The 23632-nt window shown below is 35.0% G+C and overlaps 1 protein-coding gene across 1 annotated transcript in view; it reads left to right on the top strand.

Annotated features, from left to right (window-relative positions):
- The window catches only part of EPHA5 (EPH receptor A5), a 321239-nt gene that overhangs the window by 61473 nt on the left and 236134 nt on the right, over window positions 1–23632 (top strand). Inside the window, exon 3 of the mRNA XM_058547172.1 lies at window positions 7586–8249. Coding sequence (XP_058403155.1) covers window positions 7586–8249 — 664 coding nt within the window. The remainder of the gene's footprint in view (window positions 1–7585; window positions 8250–23632) is intronic.

Genomic DNA, 23632 nt, shown 5'->3' with positions numbered 1-23632 from the left:
CATGAATTGAATTTGAGCCCATAAATATTTGTAACTATTCCACGGGCAATAAAGTAATCGACTTCAGCTTTATTTCATACACAGAAAATTAATTGAGTCATTTCTAGCAATATTGCTACATCATACTCATGAATTTTAAAGATGTTTTAAACAACTCAAACTCCTATTTGATGCAATCTTTGTTTGCACAAACATATTATTGAGGAAATGTAACAAGACTGTTGATTCAAATGATTTTTACTGAAAGTTGATACGTTATGTTATATTTATTTTACTAAAGAACCATAGCTATTAGACCAATTGAATTTCTGAAACAGAAACTCTATACTACTCATTTTATTCTTTTTAAACCATTTTATTCTTGTGGTTGTGCATAAAAACTGTAATACTTCTGTTGGTCAGTGAACTGTGTGTGATCTTGATCCAAAAGTCAGGAAACTAATCAAGGAAGGATGGGTGCTACAATTCTACAACAAAAGGCCCACAATTTTATCATTGAAAACGTAAATACCTAGCTCATTAGGTAATGAAAAATTTTCTTTTGTTGGTTAAAATGATCTCATGTGCCACTACATTTTATGCGTTATAATTTTAACCCTTCAAAAGGAGAAAACATTAATTAATATCAAAGAATTCCCGTCAAAGACGTTGATTTGGCACTAATTAGTGTGTTAGTCACTCTGGGCCTCAGTTTACTCCTCTGCAAAATGGTATGATTATGTTCTGCATGATTATGTCATGCACATATTATGTATTGAGAAAACCTAGCTGTAACTCTAAACTATTCTTCCTGTACTGTATTAGTTTTGAGGTTTTCGCGCATTCCAGGATCACCTTATAATTATAACAAAATGTATTTCAAAGCATTATGACCCAAGATGAAGTTTGCTTTTCTATTTGGCTCTCATAGCTTAAGCATTTGGGCAGCCACTGAACATGCAGGGGGACTAGGGACTCATATTTGTACCCAATCATGCACTGGTCTTAATAATACAGTGTTTCTTCCTAATGAAGAATGGCTTCTAGTTGACGGTAACACATCAAAGGTCGTAATAACAAACAGAAAAAAGTCTATCCCAACAATAGGAAGATTTCTGCCATTAATCAAGATTCTAAGTCACTTACTCTTTAAGGATTTTCTGGCCCAGTTTCTCTCAAAAGAAATGTCCTGGATTGAATGTGTTAGGGAACAGCAGATTTCTGCACGCACACACAGACATATGAGCTCAATTGCATATCCAACAGGGAGGGAAAACATAATGATCTTATGTAACCATAGTAAGTCTTATAAAATGTTATGGGAAAGAATATTAGTAATCATTTATCATGCACCTGGGGAAAACAAGAAAATAAGGAATTCATTTAGGTCCTTACTTGAGTGTATTTTACCTAATTTTAACCAGTATAGAAAATTGAAAGAAAATCATGAAATAATGAAACTGAAAATCTGATGTTAAAAATGTAAATTACTATAATAAACTAGACACTAATAAAAAGAAAAACAAAAGATATTTGATGTGTTTGAAGTTTCTGATTTTTCATATTGTATTTCATCTGATTATTGTATTTCATTGCAAAAATATTTCATCTGATTTTTGCAATAGCAGGAAGCTTCCAGAATTTGTAGACTTTACATAAGCATTTTACGAGGTAGCAACTGGAATGTGCTGCTCACTGGTTAAATGGATAAAGGGCCTGACTTTCAAATTTGAGCACATGGTCAAACTATTTCCCAGGCATTTCCTAAGATCATGGAGAGGTACTGCTCTTTTAAAAACAGAAGTTAATTAGTAATTTGAGATTAGGATATCTTCAGTGAAGTTAGCAAATATGCTACACACACACACAGAAAATCATAATAAAAGACATCTAAAAATATTTTGAATAAAATCGAAAGTGTAGACTTCCTTTCTTTTTCGAGTATTTCAAAAGGCATCATCCACAAAATACTGTAATATTAAAGGACAGTGGACAGTTATCCCTATATTTAAGGAAGCATTTATGTTATAAACACGGTCTTGCTTTGGACGTGTCAGATTTCTAGCTGTATTTTTACATCACTCTGCCAAAGAAAATCACTAAGATAGTCCTAATATGATTTGACTGAAATATGAAATAAGGTATAATGCCGCTAACTGATAGGCTATACTCTGGGCTTTTAATCTGTACAGAATGGTGAAGAAGGTTAGTGAGTGAAACGTAAAAACTGAATATTTTAAAACATCATATACTTAAAAACAACCTATCTAAACTGAGCTGTAAGTTATAATTGGTATAATTTAATGCCAATGAAAAATAGTTCAGCAGATTAATATGCAAAACTAAACTCAAAATAATTGTATGAATTATTGGAATAAGAAAATGTCTTAAAATAAATTCTTAGAGCTTTTTAATGAAGACTAATTTTCAAAAAATATAGGGCCAGCCCTGTGGCTTGGTGGTTAAGTGCGTGCGCTGCGATGCTGGTGGCCCGGGTTCGGATCCCGGGTGCGCATCGAGGCACCACTTCTCCGTCCATCCTGAGGCTGAGTCCCACATGCAGCAACTGGAAGGATGTGCAGCTATGACATACAACTATCTACTGGGGCTTTGGGGGGAAAAAATAAAAAAATAAATAAAATCTTTAAAAAAAAAATATGAATTTGTAGACTTTCCTTCTTATTTGAATTTATAAAATTCAGACAATTTACAGAGAAAAAAATTTATTTTTGTTCAAATGAAAGCAAAAGGCAAATCCTTATTTACCATGTTTGAATTATTTATTTACCATGTTTGAATTATTTACCATGTTTGAATTATTTCAAATTAGTGTATCTCTGGACTAAGGAGGGATGTGTATATATTTGACATTAATTCATTCATTGTAAAATATCAAGCACACACTCTGTGTCCTGTGGTGTCAGATTCTGAGATACATTAGAGAATAAGACAATCATGTCTCTTCCCTCATATCTGTGTTTCGGTGTTAAAATATATGGAGAAAGGAAGGAGGGAAGGAGGGAAGAAGAAGGGAGGGAGGGAGGGTGAGAGGAGGGAAAGGAAGAAAGGAAGGAATGGAAAAAATTATTTATGGTTACATTATGTCTGAAAAAAATGTGAATTTAATTTCAACAGAATGGAGTAGCAATCAATGCAGTGAATCAAGAAATCCCACATACAAATCCACATATCAAAGACAGAGATGTGCTGACAAGAAGACAGAGGTGGACACAGGCAGAGGGGATGATCAGATGGTCAGGGTGGTCCTCTGTGAGCTTGGGAAGATCCTTTCTTTTGTCTGGTTTTCAATTTCCTCATTTATAAAATGAACGGTAGGATCAGTTCTTTTAAGACCCCTTCTGATGTTTTATATTGGACATTAGATGACTGGGATATAGCATTTCATTTCTCACTCTAAATTATGTAGCGAGTGTGCCAGTGGTTGGGTCTCAATTTATACATCTAGGTATTGTAAAAGCTGGGACTAAAACTGGGGCTTCAGGCTGATGATCTTTCCTCTGTACAAGATCAATTAAGTATTTCCGTTTAGACTTCTACTACAAGGTTTCTTACCACTGTACTTGAACCTCAATAAATTAACCTTTCTGTAGAAGCAAGATACATAGAAACACAATAATGAAAACAGAGCAAAAAAATAGACACCCTCAGAAACCTTGAAAGGTCAAGATCAACTGTTCACATGATGATTCCTACTGTGTGTTTGGGGTCATAATTTAAGGGAGGTTCTGGCTGGACTATGTGTCATGATACAGTATTTTTAAGTTCTGAAGGCAAAAGAAGTGTTGTATAGGGTAGAAGATTGGAATGAGAGCAATGCTAACAGGTAAGAGACAATAGGAGATGGGGGCAAGAAACTGAACAGGGCCATGAGAGGCAGGCAGGGAGAAACTAGTTCTTAATGGCTTGGGAAGGAAAAGTTGGTAACACCAGGATATGCATATGGATATGAAAGTCCATCGTTTTTCTTTTCCACTGCTCTGATGAACATGGCTGACTTGTGATGTCTGGCCGGGCATGGGATTAGAATGCAACTGACTTGGCGTTTTTAGTGCCCAGCAGGAAAAGGAGCAAGCCCAAGCATCTGGGAAGGAAATCAAGCCAGCCCAAGCTGACTGTGTAAAACCAGTTCTTTAATCTTAAAGCAAAGAAATAGGAATAAGGAGGAAACAAACACAGAGAAAAGCATGAGCTCAGAGGGTGGGCCTTGAGGAGTTGCTAGACCTGAAGGCCAGAGCTGCAGTCACCATATTGCGTTCAGTGACCACACTTCCAAAATGCCCAGGCATATTGTTTATGGTAATCAAAGGATCAGCAAATACTTTCATTAAACCATGGGATCACAGGAAACCCAACAAAATTGAACCGAAAATACTGTGTTTTCTATCTGTGCCCTTCGTGAAACTACTGTAATCTCCTTGACGTGTCATGACATTGGCAGAAGCGTCTAGGAATATAATACCAACCACATTCTTAAGTTCTTGATGAGTGTTACTTTCTCTTCGTCCCCTGATTTCTTCTTCACAGGTAAGATTTTTGCTGAGGACAGCAACATATCCACTTTGTATTAAAAGGGAAAAAAACTTGGAAGAATTCAAAGTTTTATTTCAGCTAGTCAATCTAAAATAAATGACATATTTTTGTTTGTTTCTTAGCATATTTTTCTAAGTAGGAGCAGATATTTATGGGAAATGTGTATGTATTACCTATTTGATTCTCTGGCTCATGGCCATAATTATTTAAATTAAAGTCTTTCTATTCTTCATTAGAAATAGAAAACATGAGCCTTCATTTATATTTTGGACACTTGAAAAGAAAAATAAATAAAATCTCACCATGATAGATTCTAACATCAAAGAAAATTACGGTTTTTCTCTTCTTAATTGAGAATATTCAGAGAAGCAAGATGCTTATGCACATACTTTGAAATTATCACCTGAAGCAGTAACTATTAAGCTGTCTTGTCAAGTGCTGCTTGGCTTACATTTTTCCTAATATTTGTGGTACCTTGGACATTGTACAGACAAAGGCTATGAAATGCTGCCCTTATAATCTTGGAAGATGCTGCTATTTCATTTCTCTTTACTCATCCAACTCCTTTTACTTGCTAGCAGGGTCCTATTGAAATATATGATGCAGAAATAAGTTATATACAAATGATTTAAGGCCAAGGATTTGAAATCCAGTTGTGTTTTGTGTTGAAAGACTACTATAAAATAAAAGAAATCTAAAACAGAGATAATGTAGCATTTTGATTTTCTTTTTTCAGAGAAGAGCTTTTTTGATGCTATTTTCCGTTTTACTAATTCAAAGAATATATATTTAATTAATCTTGTTACACTAAGTTGATCATTTTTATTGTTTTCTTTTGGTTAGTTGAGCACACCTCAACTAACCAAAATGAAAACAAATATTTCACGCTCTTTTGCATGAAATATTAATCATGACATTCAGTAACCACTTATAATAAAGATATTGATACCTGTATCATTTCAGGAAGAAAATGTAAGTAGTTTAATGACAGAGCGCTGAAATAGAAAGTGGGTTTAGAAAATTGGAGGCTAAGTAGAGTTTACATACCTTTTGAGAGAGGACAAAAGTGAGAGTAAATGAAAGAACTAAGACTTTACATAACACCATGATGTGAAAGTTATTAGGCAAGATAAAATCTCCATGTCTCTCTCTTGTGAATTTAAGGCGCTCAGCAGTTTTCCCTCATTAGTACCTTTACTTATGTCTGTCTGATGGCAGCTAGAATTTTGAGAGGGGCCATCTGAGATATGCAGTTTATGTGCATCCCTGGGACTCCACATTTTTCACATCTTTGGCAGTTGAACACAATCAAGAAATAATCCTCTATTTAATTTCACGTCTAAAGAAATGATGTTCGGGCCGGCCCGGTGGCGCAAGCGGTTAAGTGCGCGCGCTCCGCTGCGGCGGCCCGGGGTTCGCTGGTTCGGATCCCGGGCGCGCACCGACGCACTGCTTGGTAAGCCATGCTGTGGCGGCGTCCCATATAAAGTGGAGGAAGATAGGCACCGACGTTAGCCCAGGGCCGTCTTCCTCAGCGAAAAAAAGAGGAGGATTGGCGGATGTTAGCTCAGGGCTGATCTCCTCACAAAAAAACAAAAAAACAAAAAAAAACAAAAAAAAAAAAAAGAAATGATGTTCTATGAAGTTTATTATCTATAATACTTAATGTCTAAAATCACATTCTGGATTTATTGAAAGTCAGATGATTGTTCTGTGTGCTTCAGGGCCATTTTTAAAGATTTAAAGCAAAGTTATATATAGTTTTATACACAGATTCTATACGGGTTTAAGAAATTTCTTGTTATAATAACATCTTTATGAAGAATAAAAATTTGGTTCTGTACTATTCAGAAGGTGGTTATAGTTCTCAAAACTGTAGTGTTTTACCAGGAAAGAGACAGGTTTGGATCTCTTCTTTGACCAAATAATATTTTGGAAGCTATATAAACCATACTTAATGTTTTCTACTCTTGTATATATTCAGGACTCTTAAGGTCATTGTGCATAAAATAATGCATTGGTAAAGAAGAATTAATGCATTCCCAGGATATAATAAGAAGGCAGTTAGTATTTGAAATGACAAGGCTCTCCATATTACTAATCTATAATTTTAATATTTTTTTTTGTGTGTGTAAGGAAGATCAACTCTGAGCTAACATCCATGCCAATCCTCCTCTTTTTGCTGAGGAAGGCTTGCCCTGGCTAACATCCGTGCCCATCTTCCTCTACTTTATATGGGACGCCGCCACAGCATGGCCTGACAAGTGGTGCGTTGGTGAGCGCCAGGAATCTGAACCCGGGCCACCAGCGGAGTGTGCACACTTAACCGCTATACCAGGGGGCCGGCCCTCTAATCTATCATTTTTATGTCTATTTTACATCTGTCATTAGGTTTATATTTGTGGATAAATCTGTGAATAAACATTTAGTTATCCAATTTGTAAAAGAGTCCTAAACAGATTGGTTCAATGAAATAAACATTTATTATTAATTTGAAACTAATGAATTTTCTTTAAAGTTTTATTACATTGATGTATTATTTGTAACATGCCAGAATTAAATAAATGTGGATTCACATGTTACATTTTTCTCCCTCCCTTTCCACATTTACTGCTTTTTTTCCTTGTTGTTGTCTTTAAAAAAATTGTACTTCCTTTTTTCTCTCAAACTTTATCTACTCTCTTAGTTTATATACTTAACTTTCTTCCAAATCTGCATCCAAATATACTTTCCATTCACTCTTCCTTGTTGTTAACCGCATCCACATTCAATTTCCTTTTATTTTTACTCTGAAATGCATGTTTTGTTTCTGGGAAATATCATTTGTATGTGTTCACCTTTGTGTTATGTTGCAGACAATGAATATGTTATTAATTTATTTAATTTAAAAACGGAAATAATTTTTTTAATTCTTGCTATGTAGCTCCTTCTCCCAATACTATATATATAAAACACTATAGAAATTTCTACGTCTGAATTAGTTTCCTTTGACTATTTTTGGGGGTTATTTTCTAATTTTTTTGAATTTTTTGTCTTTCTATTTTATATTACACAGTGGGAAGAGATTGGTGAAGTTGATGAAAATTATGCCCCTATCCACACATACCAAGTATGCAAAGTTATGGAACAGAATCAGAATAACTGGCTTTTGACCAGTTGGATCTCCAATGAAGGTGCTTCCAGAATCTTTATAGAACTCAAGTTTACTCTGCGGGACTGCAACAGCCTTCCTGGAGGACTGGGGACCTGTAAGGAGACTTTTAACATGTATTACTTTGAGTCAGATGATGAGAATGGGAGAAACATCAAGGAAAACCAGTACATCAAAATTGATACCATTGCTGCAGATGAAAGTTTTACAGAACTTGATCTTGGTGACCGTGTCATGAAACTCAATACGGAGGTCAGAGATGTAGGACCTCTCAGCAAAAAGGGATTTTATCTTGCTTTTCAAGATGTGGGTGCTTGCATTGCTCTGGTTTCTGTGCGTGTGTACTATAAAAAGTGCCCTTCTGTGGTACGGCACTTGGCTATCTTCCCTGACACGATCACTGGAGCTGACTCTTCGCAGTTGCTCGAAGTGTCGGGCTCCTGTGTCAACCATTCTGTGACAGATGAACCACCCAAAATGCACTGCAGCGCTGAAGGAGAGTGGCTGGTGCCCATCGGGAAATGCATGTGCAAGGCAGGGTATGAAGAGAAAAATGGCACCTGTCAAGGTAAGGGTTTGCCTGCGGGTCTGCCGGGGCTGTCTGCTTCGGTTGGATCATGTATATGTATTTCTTCCAACGATTATGAGCAAATGACCTTTTACTTTGCTAATTTATGGAGATTATTTCTCTTCAACTGTGATTTCTCTCCTCTCAGAATTTTAAAATTTCTGGCTATGATGAAAGATTTAATGTAATATTTTATTGGATATACATAATTAATACTCAGTGTCTAACTTGCAATGTAATATTTCATATTCATTTTGCTTTCAGAAATTTTATTTTTGAACAAGTCCAACCAAGGGGTTATTTCTTTGTATGTAACTTTTTGTATGATTACTGTCTGCTACCCTACTGCTGTTTTCCTCTCCAAGAAAAGAGGATAGTCCTCTTTACTTGCTATATAAAATTCAAATGCAAATCTTAGGTGAGACTTGTTGTGACATGCTTTGATCTGCTTTTAAAAATTCTGCAGAAGTTCAGCCATATAAACTCCATAGGAAAATATCTGTAAGCTGTCAAGACTTAGTTTACTGTGTTGTTTACATATAATTGCTGCTACATGCTTGCTTTTAAAAATTTACAGGTCAATTTTAAATGCAGAATAAGTAGTGCCCAAGAAAATAACCGTTTGGAGGTAAAGCCAATACAAAAAGGTCATTTCAAAGCAATTTGCACTTGGAGATTTTTTTTGTTTTAATTTTTCTTTTAAATTGAAATTTGATCATGCATGCTTCCCTCTTTATTTGAAAATACCCTCATTTTGCCCATAATGTGGTGAGTTGCCCTTTTAAACTTGGATATTTATCAGTGGCTTTTTGGAACAGCATAGTACTTTACGTCAAAGTGAAGAACAGCTTATGAGGAAGAAAACATTTTTTCTTAAAAAAAAAAATCACTCATCCTTCTGAACCTGAACTTGTTTTCACCATGATGTACACATGCTAAATAGGTAATGAGAGTTAATGTGTATTAACTGAGGAGAAAACCAAATGCTGAGAAGTCCCCTAATCCCACCTGGTAGTTTCAGGTGCATTTTTTTTTTTCTAAATCCACTATATAATGTGAATCAAACTTGCTCGTTTGTTCTGGCCTTACTGTAGGTTGGTTATAGATCCAGGGAAACAAAACTAGGAAAATTACCTGTAAATCATAGTGACTTTGCTTAATTATTTCTCAATAGAAACACATTGCACTGTATTTAAATTTCCTTTTTCAGCATCAGCCCATATTTTATCTCCCTACAGTACCATCTATAGTTAAGTGTATGGTTGTTTTTCCATATAATCTACAACTCTCTTTAGCTTTATATACATATACACATATATATGTATATAAAGTTTTATTAAATCAAAATTATATTTCAGAAGTGCTTTTAAATTTGTCAGGGAAATGAATCATATTTTATTTGTTATTGGATTTAAAGGAAAGTTCTAACTAACATTATCTTAACTGTTTTTTTTGAGCAGTCTTCTTGGTGTAAGGTGAGGATATATGTAAGTGTAGAATCAGAAGCAGGAGTTACATACAATCCATTGAATACATTTCATTCTTTTTTCTAAAATATTTATAATATAAATCTTATTATTTCTAAAAATTTGTTTACTAGTATTGTAAAGCAGCATGCTCTATTTGAATGTTGTTTATATTGTTTTAGGGAATATGTGGTCACTTTAGTTCAGAACACAATGACCTTTGTCTTCATCCCTATTGACAGAGGATATAAAAAAACCTCTGCATTTTCAGGAGATAATTTTTGATTGTTGCTGGGATTAAAACATTCTGCGGGTGCTTATCATGAAAATATCTTGGGGAAGTAGTGTTCTGACAGAATGTTTCTTAGTGCAGGCATTTACTCCGTTTCGTTCTCTTCTCATACTCTTAATGTGTGAGAAGTAGAGACCTAACTGAGAGACAGTGGGGTGAACTGGAAAGGCTACATTGTAGAAAACTTCACTAAACTGGACTCTGTCCTCATTAATGTGTTTGTTAGCCCGCTCTGGTAATAGGAACAAAGGCTATGGGGTCATGAAGGCTGGTAATAGGAACAAAGGCTATGGGGTCATGAAGGCTGTGGACTACACAGCCCCAGAGGGTGTTCTACACAATGTAGTCTATATGAATAGTGCCTCTTGGGGTTTTCCAATGTACAAATGGTGTGTGGCCATTCTACAAGGAATGTCAAATGTTTCTTCTATAAATAACATCTCACTGAATGAATAAATATATGTTGAAGGTTTGTTTTGGAGCATTAAGGCATCGCAGATATTCTCGAGGCATTTATATCTATACATAATATGTGTATGCAAATATAAATGTATACGGGTGTGTGTGCGCATGTGTGTGAGATATAAAATTCAACCATAACTTACTCATTCTATGATATTAATGTGCTATCCCCAAGTCTTTAAGTGGCATCTTGATGCTTGAAAGGCCAGAAATTAGAAATCCTTCTTGACATCTCCTTCCTACTCACTACCCGGTTCCATTCCGTCACAAAATATTTGTAGAAATTATCAGCCAAATATCTCTTAAAATCATCCTCATCTCTCTATTTCCTTTTTTCTCCAAACTAAACATATCTTGTTGAAACCTTATTTTCAAATATAATGAATGACTTTATATATAGTTGTGATTTTTGAGCTGTGTGAATGTATCACTCTACAAAAATGCAAATCTGGTTGTTTCACACACTCATCCTCATCTGTCCTGCCTACTCCCAACATACACACTTTAAACACTTCAATGGTTTCCTTTAGATCAAGTTTTTTTAGTAGCCTAAGATCCTGCATGGTTTTGCCCCTATTATCTCTCCAGACATGTCTTACACTATGCTTCCTCCCCTTCCCTAGGCACTAGCTACACGTGCTTGCTTGCTTTCAGTTTCTCAAAGGCAATTTGCCACTTTCAGTACTTGTTCTTCTGTGATTCTGTTCCCTTCCCCTGGAACATTCTTCCACCTCCTTTATGCCTGTTTAACTCATACTAATCCTTCAGAGCTGTGCTCCAACACCCCTTCCTCTGGAAAGCTGTCTTGACTCTTCAAGACTAATTAGGTCAGGCATCTCTGTTATTTACTCATATCTGTCCTTGAGAAAACTATTTAGAGTTAAGATTTTTGCATATATTTGTTAATTTATTATTTGACAACAACTCTCCCTACTCCTGTTAGACTACATACTCCTTGAGGGCAGAGGTGGTATATATTGTCTTAAGGAATGAGAAAGAAATCAAAAGGCAGGAGGAAGGGAAAATGAAATCAAAAGAGGAAATAGAGTGGGCAAAGGCATCAAAGAATACTACATTTTAAAAATATTGATTTATTTTTCCTTTATATTCATCTGTAGAAAATCTCCTTGGTCACACAATTGACAAATATGTCTTTTAAATTAATCCTATTTTGGTCCTAAGATTCTCTGACCAAATTTTCAAGCTCCAGGTATTAAATCATATGTGATTGGCATATGATATATTAAATATTGTAGAGACCATCTTAGTGATTTTTGTAGACCTCAAAACATCACATACTGAAATGTGTTCATAATATAGTCTTATTGTATATTTACACATAATTACTCAGTTTCTTTGATGATAAATACATGGTGGGATTTAATTAAAGATTTAACTATGTTGAGAAGCTGAAGTTTGAGTAAATCTGTTGTAATGGTTATCATATGTTAATATTTACTGTGTCTGTACTGGGAGGTGAGCAGGTAGTTGCTGACAGATCGTGCTCATGTGACCTGATATACGTGCAGGGCATGTTGGAATTGACACGTGGGCTTTTAGAGACTAAACCTTGAGGAATCAGAATGCTAGGCAGCTCATTAACATATGGTTTCAACCTGGAAGATAACCAAGAAGTGATTAAGTTCTTGTCCATTTAGCAATTTTTGAGCTATCATCTTCATGGACCTTCTTTTAACTTCCTTTAAGAGAAATCGACTACCTTTCCCATAATAATCCGGTTTTAATGAGGTAACAAAATACCGTGGTTTCTATTGTATTAACTTAAAATATAGAGTGTATTTACTCTTCTAAGGGTTACTTATATGCCTGAATTTTCTATAATAAACTGCTTTAAGTATACAGATTTATTTCTTTGAAATGTTCTTTATTTTCTGAAACTAATAATGTATTAAACCCATTTATAAAAGAATGTTTCCCTACTTGTTATTTATTATTATTTCTGATGAAATTCATGCTATTTTTTTCCCTTAAGAGTAATATGGAATTTTTTTTGAGTACAAAATTGTTAGCAAAAACCCATGTTGGAAGTTTCTGCTTTTTATTGAAGTGAATGTGTTTGACAGAAGTAATTGAGTTCACATGAATCAAATGTTGCCTGCTGAGTTCTCTTGTGATTATGTTGCTGACTTGCTCAGATGCAAGGCAAGACCACTAATCTTCATCAGTTGCTAGTGGAATGAAGTAGTAATTTGAAATTACCCCTAGATAATTATAGTTTCACTTATATCAAATGGAGGAAAGAGATTTAGATTGTGGGTCACTGCCAAAACCAGTCAGAGTGAAGAAGGTGTATAGTGCATGCTAAAGTACAGGGTAAGGGGAGTTACACGCCAAGGGCTGTGGAGAAAAAGCACTTATTAATTGTCCAACTGGGAGATGATTGCACAGCAAGGAAGATGTAGTGAAAATACTGAACTGAAGAAAGAACCTTGATTCAGAAACAGCACAGATTCTGCAGGGAGTAGTACGTCGATCATTCATACTTCTGGTGCATATTTATGTTTGAAACAAAATTGGCTGGAAACAGAGTGTATTAGGTGTTTGCGTAATTATGCATTGGAGAGCCTAGTTATTTTTAATTAGGTGGATTACCAAAAAAACATCAAAGGGGTTGAACTTTTGGTTCTATTTGGTATGCTTTTTTATGCAACGAAGGAAACTAACCTTAATTTTGAAATTTTAACAAAAGATGGCAATTATGGGAGTACAGAATGTCAATGTTGCACGTGTGTCTGTGTGTGTGTGTGTGTGTGTGTATCCTGCTGCTGTGAACCACCACTAAGACAATTAAGTAAAGTCATTTCGTCCATTTGCAGGTATTACACATGAGACTAATAAAATAGATTTTTTTTTTTCTTTTAAACTCCTCCCTTGAATAGTTTTGGATTAGTTCTATTAAAGTTTTAGAGCACACTCTGCATTCGTATTTGTTTTTTTTTTTTTTCTAAATCAGGGTTTCTCGACACTGGCATTGTTGATATTTTGGGTCAGATACTTTTTTGCTGGAGGAGGGGGTGGTCCAATTGTAGGATATTTAGCAGCTTCCCTGGACTCTCATCCACTAGATGCAGTAGGACACTCCATTCCCCATTTTAATGCCTCCATATATTGCCAAATGTCCCCTGGGGGCAAAATTGCTCCCAGTTGAGAACTACTCATCGAAATACACTCTCTTTCCCCAAAATGAGCAGATGTGCTGCTGAAACTAAGTATATTTATAGACTGGTTACCTTTGCAAAAGTGAACATTTTTTTTCCTAAAATTGTGCAGACCGAAGGAGGTGTACATTTTGAAATGTGACTAATTTAACTTGGGCATAGTGGGAAATACGCTGCTTGTGAAAGGCAGCATCTCTAGTGGTTTAAGCGCGTAGATTTTGGGCCAGAATGCCTAGATACCAATCCTACCACTGCTATTTATCAGCTCTCTATCTCTATGCAAGTTATTGACTCTCTCTAGTCCTTGCTTTCTTCATTTCTGACTACCTTATAGCAATCCTGAGACATTATATGAAAAGTACTTAGAATCGTGCCTAGCACACAGTGCTTATTCGGTGAACATTAGCTATTTCTTACACGTCTCATTAATATGTGTCTGTCTATTGTAAAATGTAGGGTAGCTTCAGATTAGAAAATTCTCTAGTTTTCTCAAACTGTATAGTATATTCTTGAGCAATATCATTTATCAAAGGATAATCCTACATTTTTATTTATTGGGTGATCAAAACTATATAAATACAGTAGAATCACCTTTATAAAGAAGATTTGCTCTCTCGTCAGATATTATCACTCATTCTTTAAGTTATTATTGTACTAGGCGCTGTATCCTGTCTGTACAATTCCTGTATACTAGGAATGCAGACACATAGGCATACAAACATACATATGAACTCACATCTACAGTTGTAATTTATGAGAGTTGCTAATGGCAGCGTGAATGCGCAAGTTTAGATAGGGCGGTAAGAAAACGTTTCTCTGTAAAGGTAGTGTTTCACATAGACGTGAAAAAAAACAGCCATGTAAAGACTATGGGGAACAGCTTAACAAGCAGAGGGAGTTTTGGTGCAGAGATCTGTTGTATTATATTAATCGATTTTGTGTCTATCTAAAATTACATTATATTTTTAAAATGTATTTGCATATTAAAATCTGAGTAATAAAAGAGCTGCTAATTCCAGCAATTACCTGATAAAAGAGGCTGTTCATATACATATTATACTATCTTAAGGATAGAGAATTCCTAATAATATCAAAGGTCAAATAAATGCATATCAAACATGAAATGATTCAGTTTCTTTGTGAGTGGTATTGGTGGACGGCTGCTTGTAAATTATTACACTCATTGAAAGAATGAAAGCCTTTTCTTTTTTAAGAACTTAATGTTTCATTGGTCCAACAATGTTTAGTAGCTTGTGAATCTTCAGCTATATATGCATAGTGAAAAAGGGAGACTTTGCAATGACAGAAAGGAAATAGAAGAACCACTCTGTAATCTCTCCTTGACAAACTTTTAATCTTGATTTGCACCCTTCCTTTCTCAATCATAAAAGAAAGTATAGTAGTGAAAATCTTGACTCTGTCTCTCTGTCTCTATGTATATATATTAGTTTAGAATAAATGTAACGGTTAAAAGCTCTACCTCATATTTACAGTAATAGTAATAACTACTTTTTAAATTTTACTTTGGGAAGGTCTCTAGGTTGTTTTATTATGATGATGGCACATTCCATATTGTTACTGTGCAAATGAATTTTAACATTAATGATCTTGAGTTCCATCATGATCATATGGATGGAGAATTAATGATTCTATTTATGTTCAAGTGGCTCATACTGTACAAACACTTCTTGATAATAAACACATTAAAATTAGATGCACTGGACAGGCTCCTCTTACTATAAAAATTAATATGGAAAGATAATTATCAGAAAAAAATGTTTAATGATAAAGATCTTACAAAGACCGTATCTTAATTGGTATATTTAAAACTGATTTAAAATTCATGACATTTAAATGTGCTAGGAAACCAAAACATAGTCTTTTTGTTTTATTGTTTGCTTCTTTTCTTATTATTCAGATAGCAACAAAAGGACTTTCACAAATTCTGATAACATAAATCAGTATAGCTTTCATGGGAAAAGTTGTTTGTACAGAGAAATTTAGTGTTGAGTTTCATGTCAGTGTCGGTTCTCACAGTCTTAAGAGCAACAAGTTCAAAAAAATGAATGCAAATGATAAGAAACAAAGTAGCCAGCACTTGCATAAAATCATTCGGTAGACTTAAAACTTTAAAATTGATCTCTGAAATCACCAGGAGATTTTTGTGTGCAATAAATTAAGGGAGTTGAGTTCTAAGGCAATGAAAAGCTCAGTTCAAATCTCATTCTTCCATTTGGTAGACGTATGACTGTGGCAAAATACAGAACCAGATTGAGCCCAACTTTCCTCCTATGTGAGATGTTTAATAATACAATATACACCTGCAAAGTCTGCCTGGAAATGCATAAGAAGCCTGCCTAGTTCAGGATTGGGACATGGACCAGCAGTGTCAGCATGACCTGAGAACTTTTTAGAAATGTAGAATCTCAGTCCCCACTCCAGAAAAACTGAATCTGAATCTACATTTTAGCAAGATCTCTTGGTGGTTTTTTGTACAGTCAAGTTTGAGAAACACTGATATAAAGGACTTTTAGAGTGAATGCTCTTTTCTTCTTTATTTTACAGATTAGGAAACTGAGGTACAGATAAATTAGGACCATATAATTACATAAGGGCAAGACCAGAAATATATTTATCCTAATCCTTTTGAAAATATGTCAAAATATTGCACTATCCTTGTTGTTTCAGAACTATTATGGGTTAATTCCATATTTATCGCCCCCTCCAGATGTTTCTTAATGTAGTTTTTTGACACAGATTGTAATTATACAACTCATGACGGTATTATACTTAATGATGTTGTTTTCTTTTTTTATTTCTGCTAATTGCATCTTGACTTAGGAATCTCATACTTACTATCAATTCTTTCTACTGTTATCATGAATAGACAATATTGGCAAATTAGGGGAAAAATCAAACAGCAGCAAAGTAGAGAAAAACGTACAAAAGACACCCATGTCCTAATCACTCCAATTTATGAATTACCTGTTCATTTGTGGGATGCTTGTATTTTTATCGACTTATAGAAGTTCCTCACATGATTTAACATTTCCTCCTACTGATGAAGTATTATTCGGACCAACTTTTATCTAACTGTGCTGTTCTCAACATTTATAGTGCAACATAATAATTTTAATATTGTTGCAGGACGCACCTGCAAGAAATTCCAATTCCATTGTGTGCTGCTGGCCTGGGCATCAGTATTGACTGACACCTGCCCAATGTCACACAGCCACCACGTTTTAGACTTGGGATTAGAATCATATATTTAACTTCAGATTCTTCGTTCTGCTATTGCACTTTGTACAGTATATAAACACACTTATCACAATAATTGATTAGTGATCAATCAACCACAGTAGTAGTTGGTAATAAGATATAGCATCAATGATAATCATGAATAAAAAGCACTAATTCTTCTTAGGGTCATATTTCTATAACTATTAATATGTTAAATGTTTTGTGCTCCACCTGTATAGATTTATTTAGTACACCTCCTATATGGATTAGCCTTGAAAAATCTACTTAACCAGTTTTGAGAGTTGCACAGAACACTAACCAACTAATAAGAATCTTAGCTTAATTTGTGGGTATCAATCTATCTAATTGATATATTTATATATCCTATTTATACTACTCACAGGAAAAAAGATAAGTATGCTGTTTACCTAAACTATATAATTTATCGCCCTTAAATTTAACTTATATGTTAGTCCACAAGGACATGCTAATTATTATAAAGCAGGAAGGTGTGGAGCCACTAGCTGTGGCATAGTTCTTTCTAGAAAGTGTATCATTCGTTAGCTGTAACAATAAGAATGTGAATTCTAAGCTATTCATGATCTCATAACTGGTTTTCATTACATGAAAATGCTTTTGTATCCTTTATTATTTTTGGTCATGGATATGGATCACACCTTATCTTCTAGTATTTGATTCTCTTTGGTGTTTAAATGCGTTGTCTGCATTTAAGGCTGACAGTAGGGATTCATCTATAAGAACTGAAGTGATTTGCTGATATGCTTTGATCTTTTCTGAGCTTGAAGATACCCTGCTCATTTGAGTGCTGTTAAGGTGTAGCTTAAAGAAAGAAAAGGAATGGAAAGAAAGAAGAGCCACTGTTTGGGGGAAGTAACAATTAGAGCAAATGATAATTTGACTGATGGATAACTCCATTTCTTTGATGGAATTGTTAAGCAGGAATCAGAGTTAGAGAATGAATGCTCCAAAGTTCCTGCTGTGTGATTATGAAGAATAACAACACACTACTCCATATGCATAAGGGCTTTTCCTCTGATGAATTCAAAGCGCTTTGAAAGGATTCCATTAGGACATTTCTTAAATAAAGGATAGGACTATCAAAATTTGATTTTCCATTTTATGGATTGGAAAGTAATGTGACGTGATCTCACCAAGGTTTCCCAGTGTTCCCCTCAGGCTTCCCTTTCCCACACTAACGCTGGGTTTACACCTCACAATCAGAAAGCAACATAATTACCTGCCCCTGTGAATGATTTCCCTATCTTCACCTAGTCCCAGTATTTTTCAATGCTAAAAGCTTCTTTTTTTAGAATCCGACTGACCTGTATTATTTGTTTATTTAAAATTCTCTTTAGAAGGTTTTGTGTGTCATCTGTTTTTGCTCTCTTGGTTCAAGCATGATTTAATGTGTCAACACTGGTTTGCTTAACTGGGCTTGATTGTCTTCCATACTTTACTTAGAACTAGGCAGTCGCCTTTCAAGCATGTTGCTGCCTAGATAAATGAAATGTCACAACAATGAGGACTCCTTGTTTGGTGACAGCAGTAGCTTTCTTTGACACAGCGGTTGGAGAGGGGGTGGTGAGGGCATTTAAACAGTAATAATAGAGCCGACTTAGGTCGGTCCTGTTCAGGCCCACACAGACAGGCAGCAAGAGAGAATGCACTTAAACTTGGGGGAACTTCACTCTTCATTCAGGTGAAAATGAAGTTAAATCCAAAATAGGAGCTTTTTTCCCACTCTGGACAAGAGGAAAACATCTGTTAGCAGTTTCCTCAAAATAATACTCAAGGATAGCACTGTATTTTTATGGTTTGATTTCTTCCACACTTTATTGCCAGGCCTGAGATGTTATTGCTCTCAGAACATAACGTTAAAAACTAATCCATAGGAAAAAATGTTTTCCACTGTCTCCCACAATAAAAGTATTGTCTATGATTTCAAAACCTGGATTAGATTTAAAGATTGGAGGCTCATGATGCTTAGTACTTGGCACAAAGAAAATCTTCAATACATGCTAGTTAGCTTTAGAAGTTGAGAGCAATTTCAGTGAGAGATAACCCTAGAGAAAGTGCTGGAGTTTTTTGTATTTTGTACTAATATTTGTTCGTGTTGCTACCGCTGCCCTGGGATGGTGACCTACCCTCCTAGGGCATGTGGAAGACTGGGAGATAGGAGTGCTTTCTGTCCAGTGTAGTCTGTGTCCCAGGTCAGCTACTCATATTAGGGCCTTTAAAGACTAAGGAGGTTTCTGAGTGTGAGTTTGTGTGAGTGTAAGTGTGAAAATTTTTATCTCGGTTTAAGAGGGAAATAAACTGAACCAACCAGGCATGTTGCAAATAATTAAATGTATGTTACAAGAATGGAGAGTCCATTAATAATAAACCTTGGTCAGAGACTGAAGAAGAAGAACTTAGTCATTCAGAAAGCACAGAGTTGGGCAAGAATCTGAGTTTTAGAAAAATCTGATGAAGGTGAAAGTCTTAATCAACGGCAACCTGCATCATCAAGGGAAAGACTGGCCAGAGCGTCCCTGTGATCAGATCTCAAGAGAACTTAAGTTATTTTCATCTGAAGTTAGAAGAGAATGGAATTGGACCTTGTTCCTAGAAAATTAAAAAGTGGGCCAAAGTCAAAAAAGTTTGACTTTCAAGTGAACATAAAAACCAATAATATACTAGAAATAATAGTGAGCTCAAGAATTAAAGTCTAAGATTTTGAACACTGGAGTTGTCAGGATATCTTAAATGGGATGGTCAGGCGAGAAGAAGAAGGGTTGACGCAGATGCCAAGACCCGCGACGTGCCCGTACTGTTAAATGTTTTATTCACATTCTCTCTTTTAAGCTTGACAACATCCTGTGAGCCACAGTTTTCTGGGGCAGCTGAAGCTCAGAGGTTAATTTTATTAAGATCACTCAAACCAAACCTAGAAAGTGGCAAACTGACGTTTCAACCTAGATGCATTTGTTTCAAAGTCTGTGTCTTTCCACTGTATTGTATGTTCTTCATTGAAATGCATTTGAGCTTCAATTAATTTTGTCACCCTGTCTCAGATCACTTGTGCACTTAATCTGATATCTATATGAGCAGCACTTACTGCACATCAGAGACGGAGTCACCCCGGAAAGACCTGGGAGTCACCAAAGTCATCTAGAGGAGGTTTGTGTCCCTGTATTCAGACCTCAAACTGAAGAGGTGGAAAGGCATTTTAAGGTGGCTAGAAAGGAAGAACTGTGTCAGGGCAGAGGAATGGAACAAATAAAGAAAAGCAAGACTGAGTGAGCATAGCAAAGTATGAGTGAGAAGAGCGTCTAAGAGCATATGAAGCTCTTGCCCTGGACAATAGAGGCCCTATAATTAGGCTGTACAAATAATCAGGAACCAAACTAGAATTTATAACGTGTTTTCTATATGAATTTCCAAATGGGGGGAGAAAACCTTTTGGAATAAACCCAGTATGCATGATGTGCTTGAGAGAGAGTGACTGGGTGAGTATGCTAAGAACTCTCCATCAACTTCTGACATTTTTGCTTTTTGCATTCTCGTGCAAATAGGTTACTTTGCCTTACTTATCTGCTCCCATAAATAGTACAGGAATCCCCCCGCACTTTTTTTTTTTAATGTTTTGGCCTTTTGAGTATTGAAGTGTCATTTTATTCAAGTATTGTTTTGTTTTCTTGCTTTTGTTTCATTTGTGATTGGGGTATGGAAGCAGCAAAACAAACCCAACTGTATCACGGGATTAAGGAGATTTCTTAAAGATTCTGGCTAGGGAGCACCTTCTGTGCTTCGTGGACCCAGTCTGATCTTTAGATTTTCATCTCCACAATATAGATACTAAACGATTCTTCACTCCCCGCCCCGTTCTGATATTACACAGTTAGCAGGTACAAGGTTTCTGATGGGAGGAGACTTGTATTTTGAAGTATTTTTGTGTCATTCTTGACTGTGGGAAATTGAAAAGGAACAAAATACAAAGCAAAGTAAAAACAATATAAAAGCAAAACAAAATGAGAAAACATATCTTCATAAACAAAATAGTACAGTTAAAATAATTGTCACTTCTCTGTTGACTGATCTAAATTAAATGATCAGCCTGAGCATAAGCAAATGTCCTTATGTTCTAATGAATAAAACAGAACTGTTGTAGGGAAAAAATAGTTCATATTCATGCATTATTAGACCCAGCTACATGCCAGGTACAGAGAAAACGATTTAATTCTGACAGTAACCCTGACAGATATATACTGTCATTTCTATTTGATAATTGAGGAAATTGAGGCTGATGTAGATTAAATACGATCTCCAAGAGTTAGTAGTTAGCTTCAAATACAGTTTTGTTTGGCTTCAATGTATATTAATGTTGATAAAAGAACATACTGACTATTTGAAGTTCCCAGAAGTCTCTGCATTTTTTTTAATTTAAAAAATAGATAAAGCTCAATTATTTGAGTTATATGGGGGAGAATTGTATAGCCAAAGGACAAGTGTGGAGAAAGTTGTAGCACTGATGTGAAGAAAAATAACTGCTATTTGTTTAAAAAATCAAATTCAAAGACCAATAGTTGATAATAATTGTAGAAAAGATATAAAAAGAATTAATTCTATTTAGATATATATGTAGTCAGTAATGCTACAAGAATCACAACTGAAATCAAGATTATATAATTATTATATAACTAAACTATATGACTTACTTTTAGTGAAAAAAAGTTATATTAAATTGGGTACAATTATATGAAATTGTCAATATGTGACCACTTGGAAGTACAAAAGATGGTAGTTTCATATGATCCAAAGTAATGTATATGCAAACAAGCATGGTACTTTCTCATTGTTTATATCATGAAAATAATGCAGGAGTTGAGGAAAATATGACTGTAAACTCAAATTGCCTAAGAATACTCTCTCCTTCTCCCTTGCTCACTCCTTCTCTCCCTTCTTCTCACCTTCTTTCCTCTTTTCTTTTCTCTTTTTTTTTTGAGACACTATTTTCATCATTTCAAAGATGATAACTTTTAGATTTTTCCATGTATTTCAAATGAAAAAAAAAAACACTGGAGGTCTTTTTTTTCAGTTTTAGAATTATAAATATTACTAGTTTTACATAATAAGGCCAAAAAGGGAGGAGATATATGTCCCTGGCTGCTATAGAAAAATACATGTTCCTTTTCTCTATTTTGTCCAAATAGTTTCTAATTCATAACATAGTCTTTCTTTCTTTCTTTTTTTATTTCAGTGTAATTGACATACAATATCCTATTAATTTCAGTTGCACATCATACTAATTTGATATTTATATATATTATGAAATGATCACCACAATAAGTCTACTTATCATCTGTCACCATACAGGGTTACTACAATATTATTGACTATGTTCCTTATGCTGTACATTATATCCACGTGACTTATCTATTTTATAACTGGAAATCTGTACCTCTTAATTCCCTTCATCTATTTCACTCACACCCCAACACCTCTCGCCTCTGTTAACCACCAGTTTCCTGTATCTATGAGTCTGTTTCTGTTTTGTTTTGTTGGTTTGTTTTATTTTTTAGATTCCACATGTCAGTGAAATCATACAGTATTTGTCTTTGTCTGTCTGACTTATTTCACTTAGCATAATACCCTCTAGGTCTAGTCATGTTGTCACAAATGGCAAGATTTCATTCTTTTTTATGGTTGAGTAGTATTCCATTGTATATATGTACACCACACTTCTTTATCCATTCATCTATGGAGGGATACTTTGGTTGCTTCCATATCTTGGCTATTGTAAACAGTGCTGCAATGAACATAGGTAGGGGTACACATATCTCTTTGATTTGGTGTTTTTATTTTCTTTGGATAAATACCCAGAAGTGGAATTGCTGGATCATATGTTAGTTCTATTTTTAATTTTTTGAGGAACTTCCATACTGTTTTCCATAGTGGTTGCACCAATTTACCATCCTACCAACAGTGTATGAGGGTTCCCTTTTTTCCACATCCTCTCCAACGCTTGTTATTTTTTGTCTTTTTGGTAATAGCCATTCTGACAGGTGTGAGGTGATATCTCATTGTGGTTTTGATTTGCATTTCCCTGATGGTTAGTGATGCTGAGCATCTTTTCACGTGCCTGTTGGCCATTTCTATGTCTTCTTTGGAAAAATGTCTATTCAAGCCCCTGCCCATTTTTTAATCAGGCTGTTTATTTTTTTGATCTTAAGTTGTGTAAATTCTTTATATATTTTGGATATTAACCCCTTATTGATGTATGATTTGCAAATACCTTCTCCCATTCAGTATGCTGCCTTTTCGTTTTGTTGATGGTTTCCTTTGCTGTGCAAAAACTTTTTTGTTTGATTTAATCTCATTTGTGTATTTTTACTTTTGCTGCTCTTATATTATAATTTTAAATGTTTCTTAGAGCTTGTAGATTTATAACTGCTGATTACTACAAATGTTTCATATTTTCTGTGTAGAAAGACCAGATAGACAGCTAAATGTAACTGTAGTCTCCAGTAATCCTCGCATATCCCTGTTCTTTCCAAAGAAGTCTTACTTGCTTTGCTTCTAGAGACAAAATGATTTCTCTTTTTATCTGTATTCTGTCATTTCAGCTTCTCTACTACTAAAGTGAATGTATCCTGTTTAAACTCAGGAAGTTACTGACTACTTTAGCTCTTATGGTTAATTAAAACACACTTGGCACATATTTTTCCTCACTGAAGTGAT

Source organism: Diceros bicornis, chromosome 8 (assembly GCF_020826845.1).
Source record: "Diceros bicornis minor isolate mBicDic1 chromosome 8, mDicBic1.mat.cur, whole genome shotgun sequence".
In the NCBI taxonomy this organism is placed as follows: domain Eukaryota; kingdom Metazoa; phylum Chordata; class Mammalia; order Perissodactyla; family Rhinocerotidae; genus Diceros; species Diceros bicornis.
This window is presented reverse-complemented; position numbering and strand designations above follow the sequence as displayed.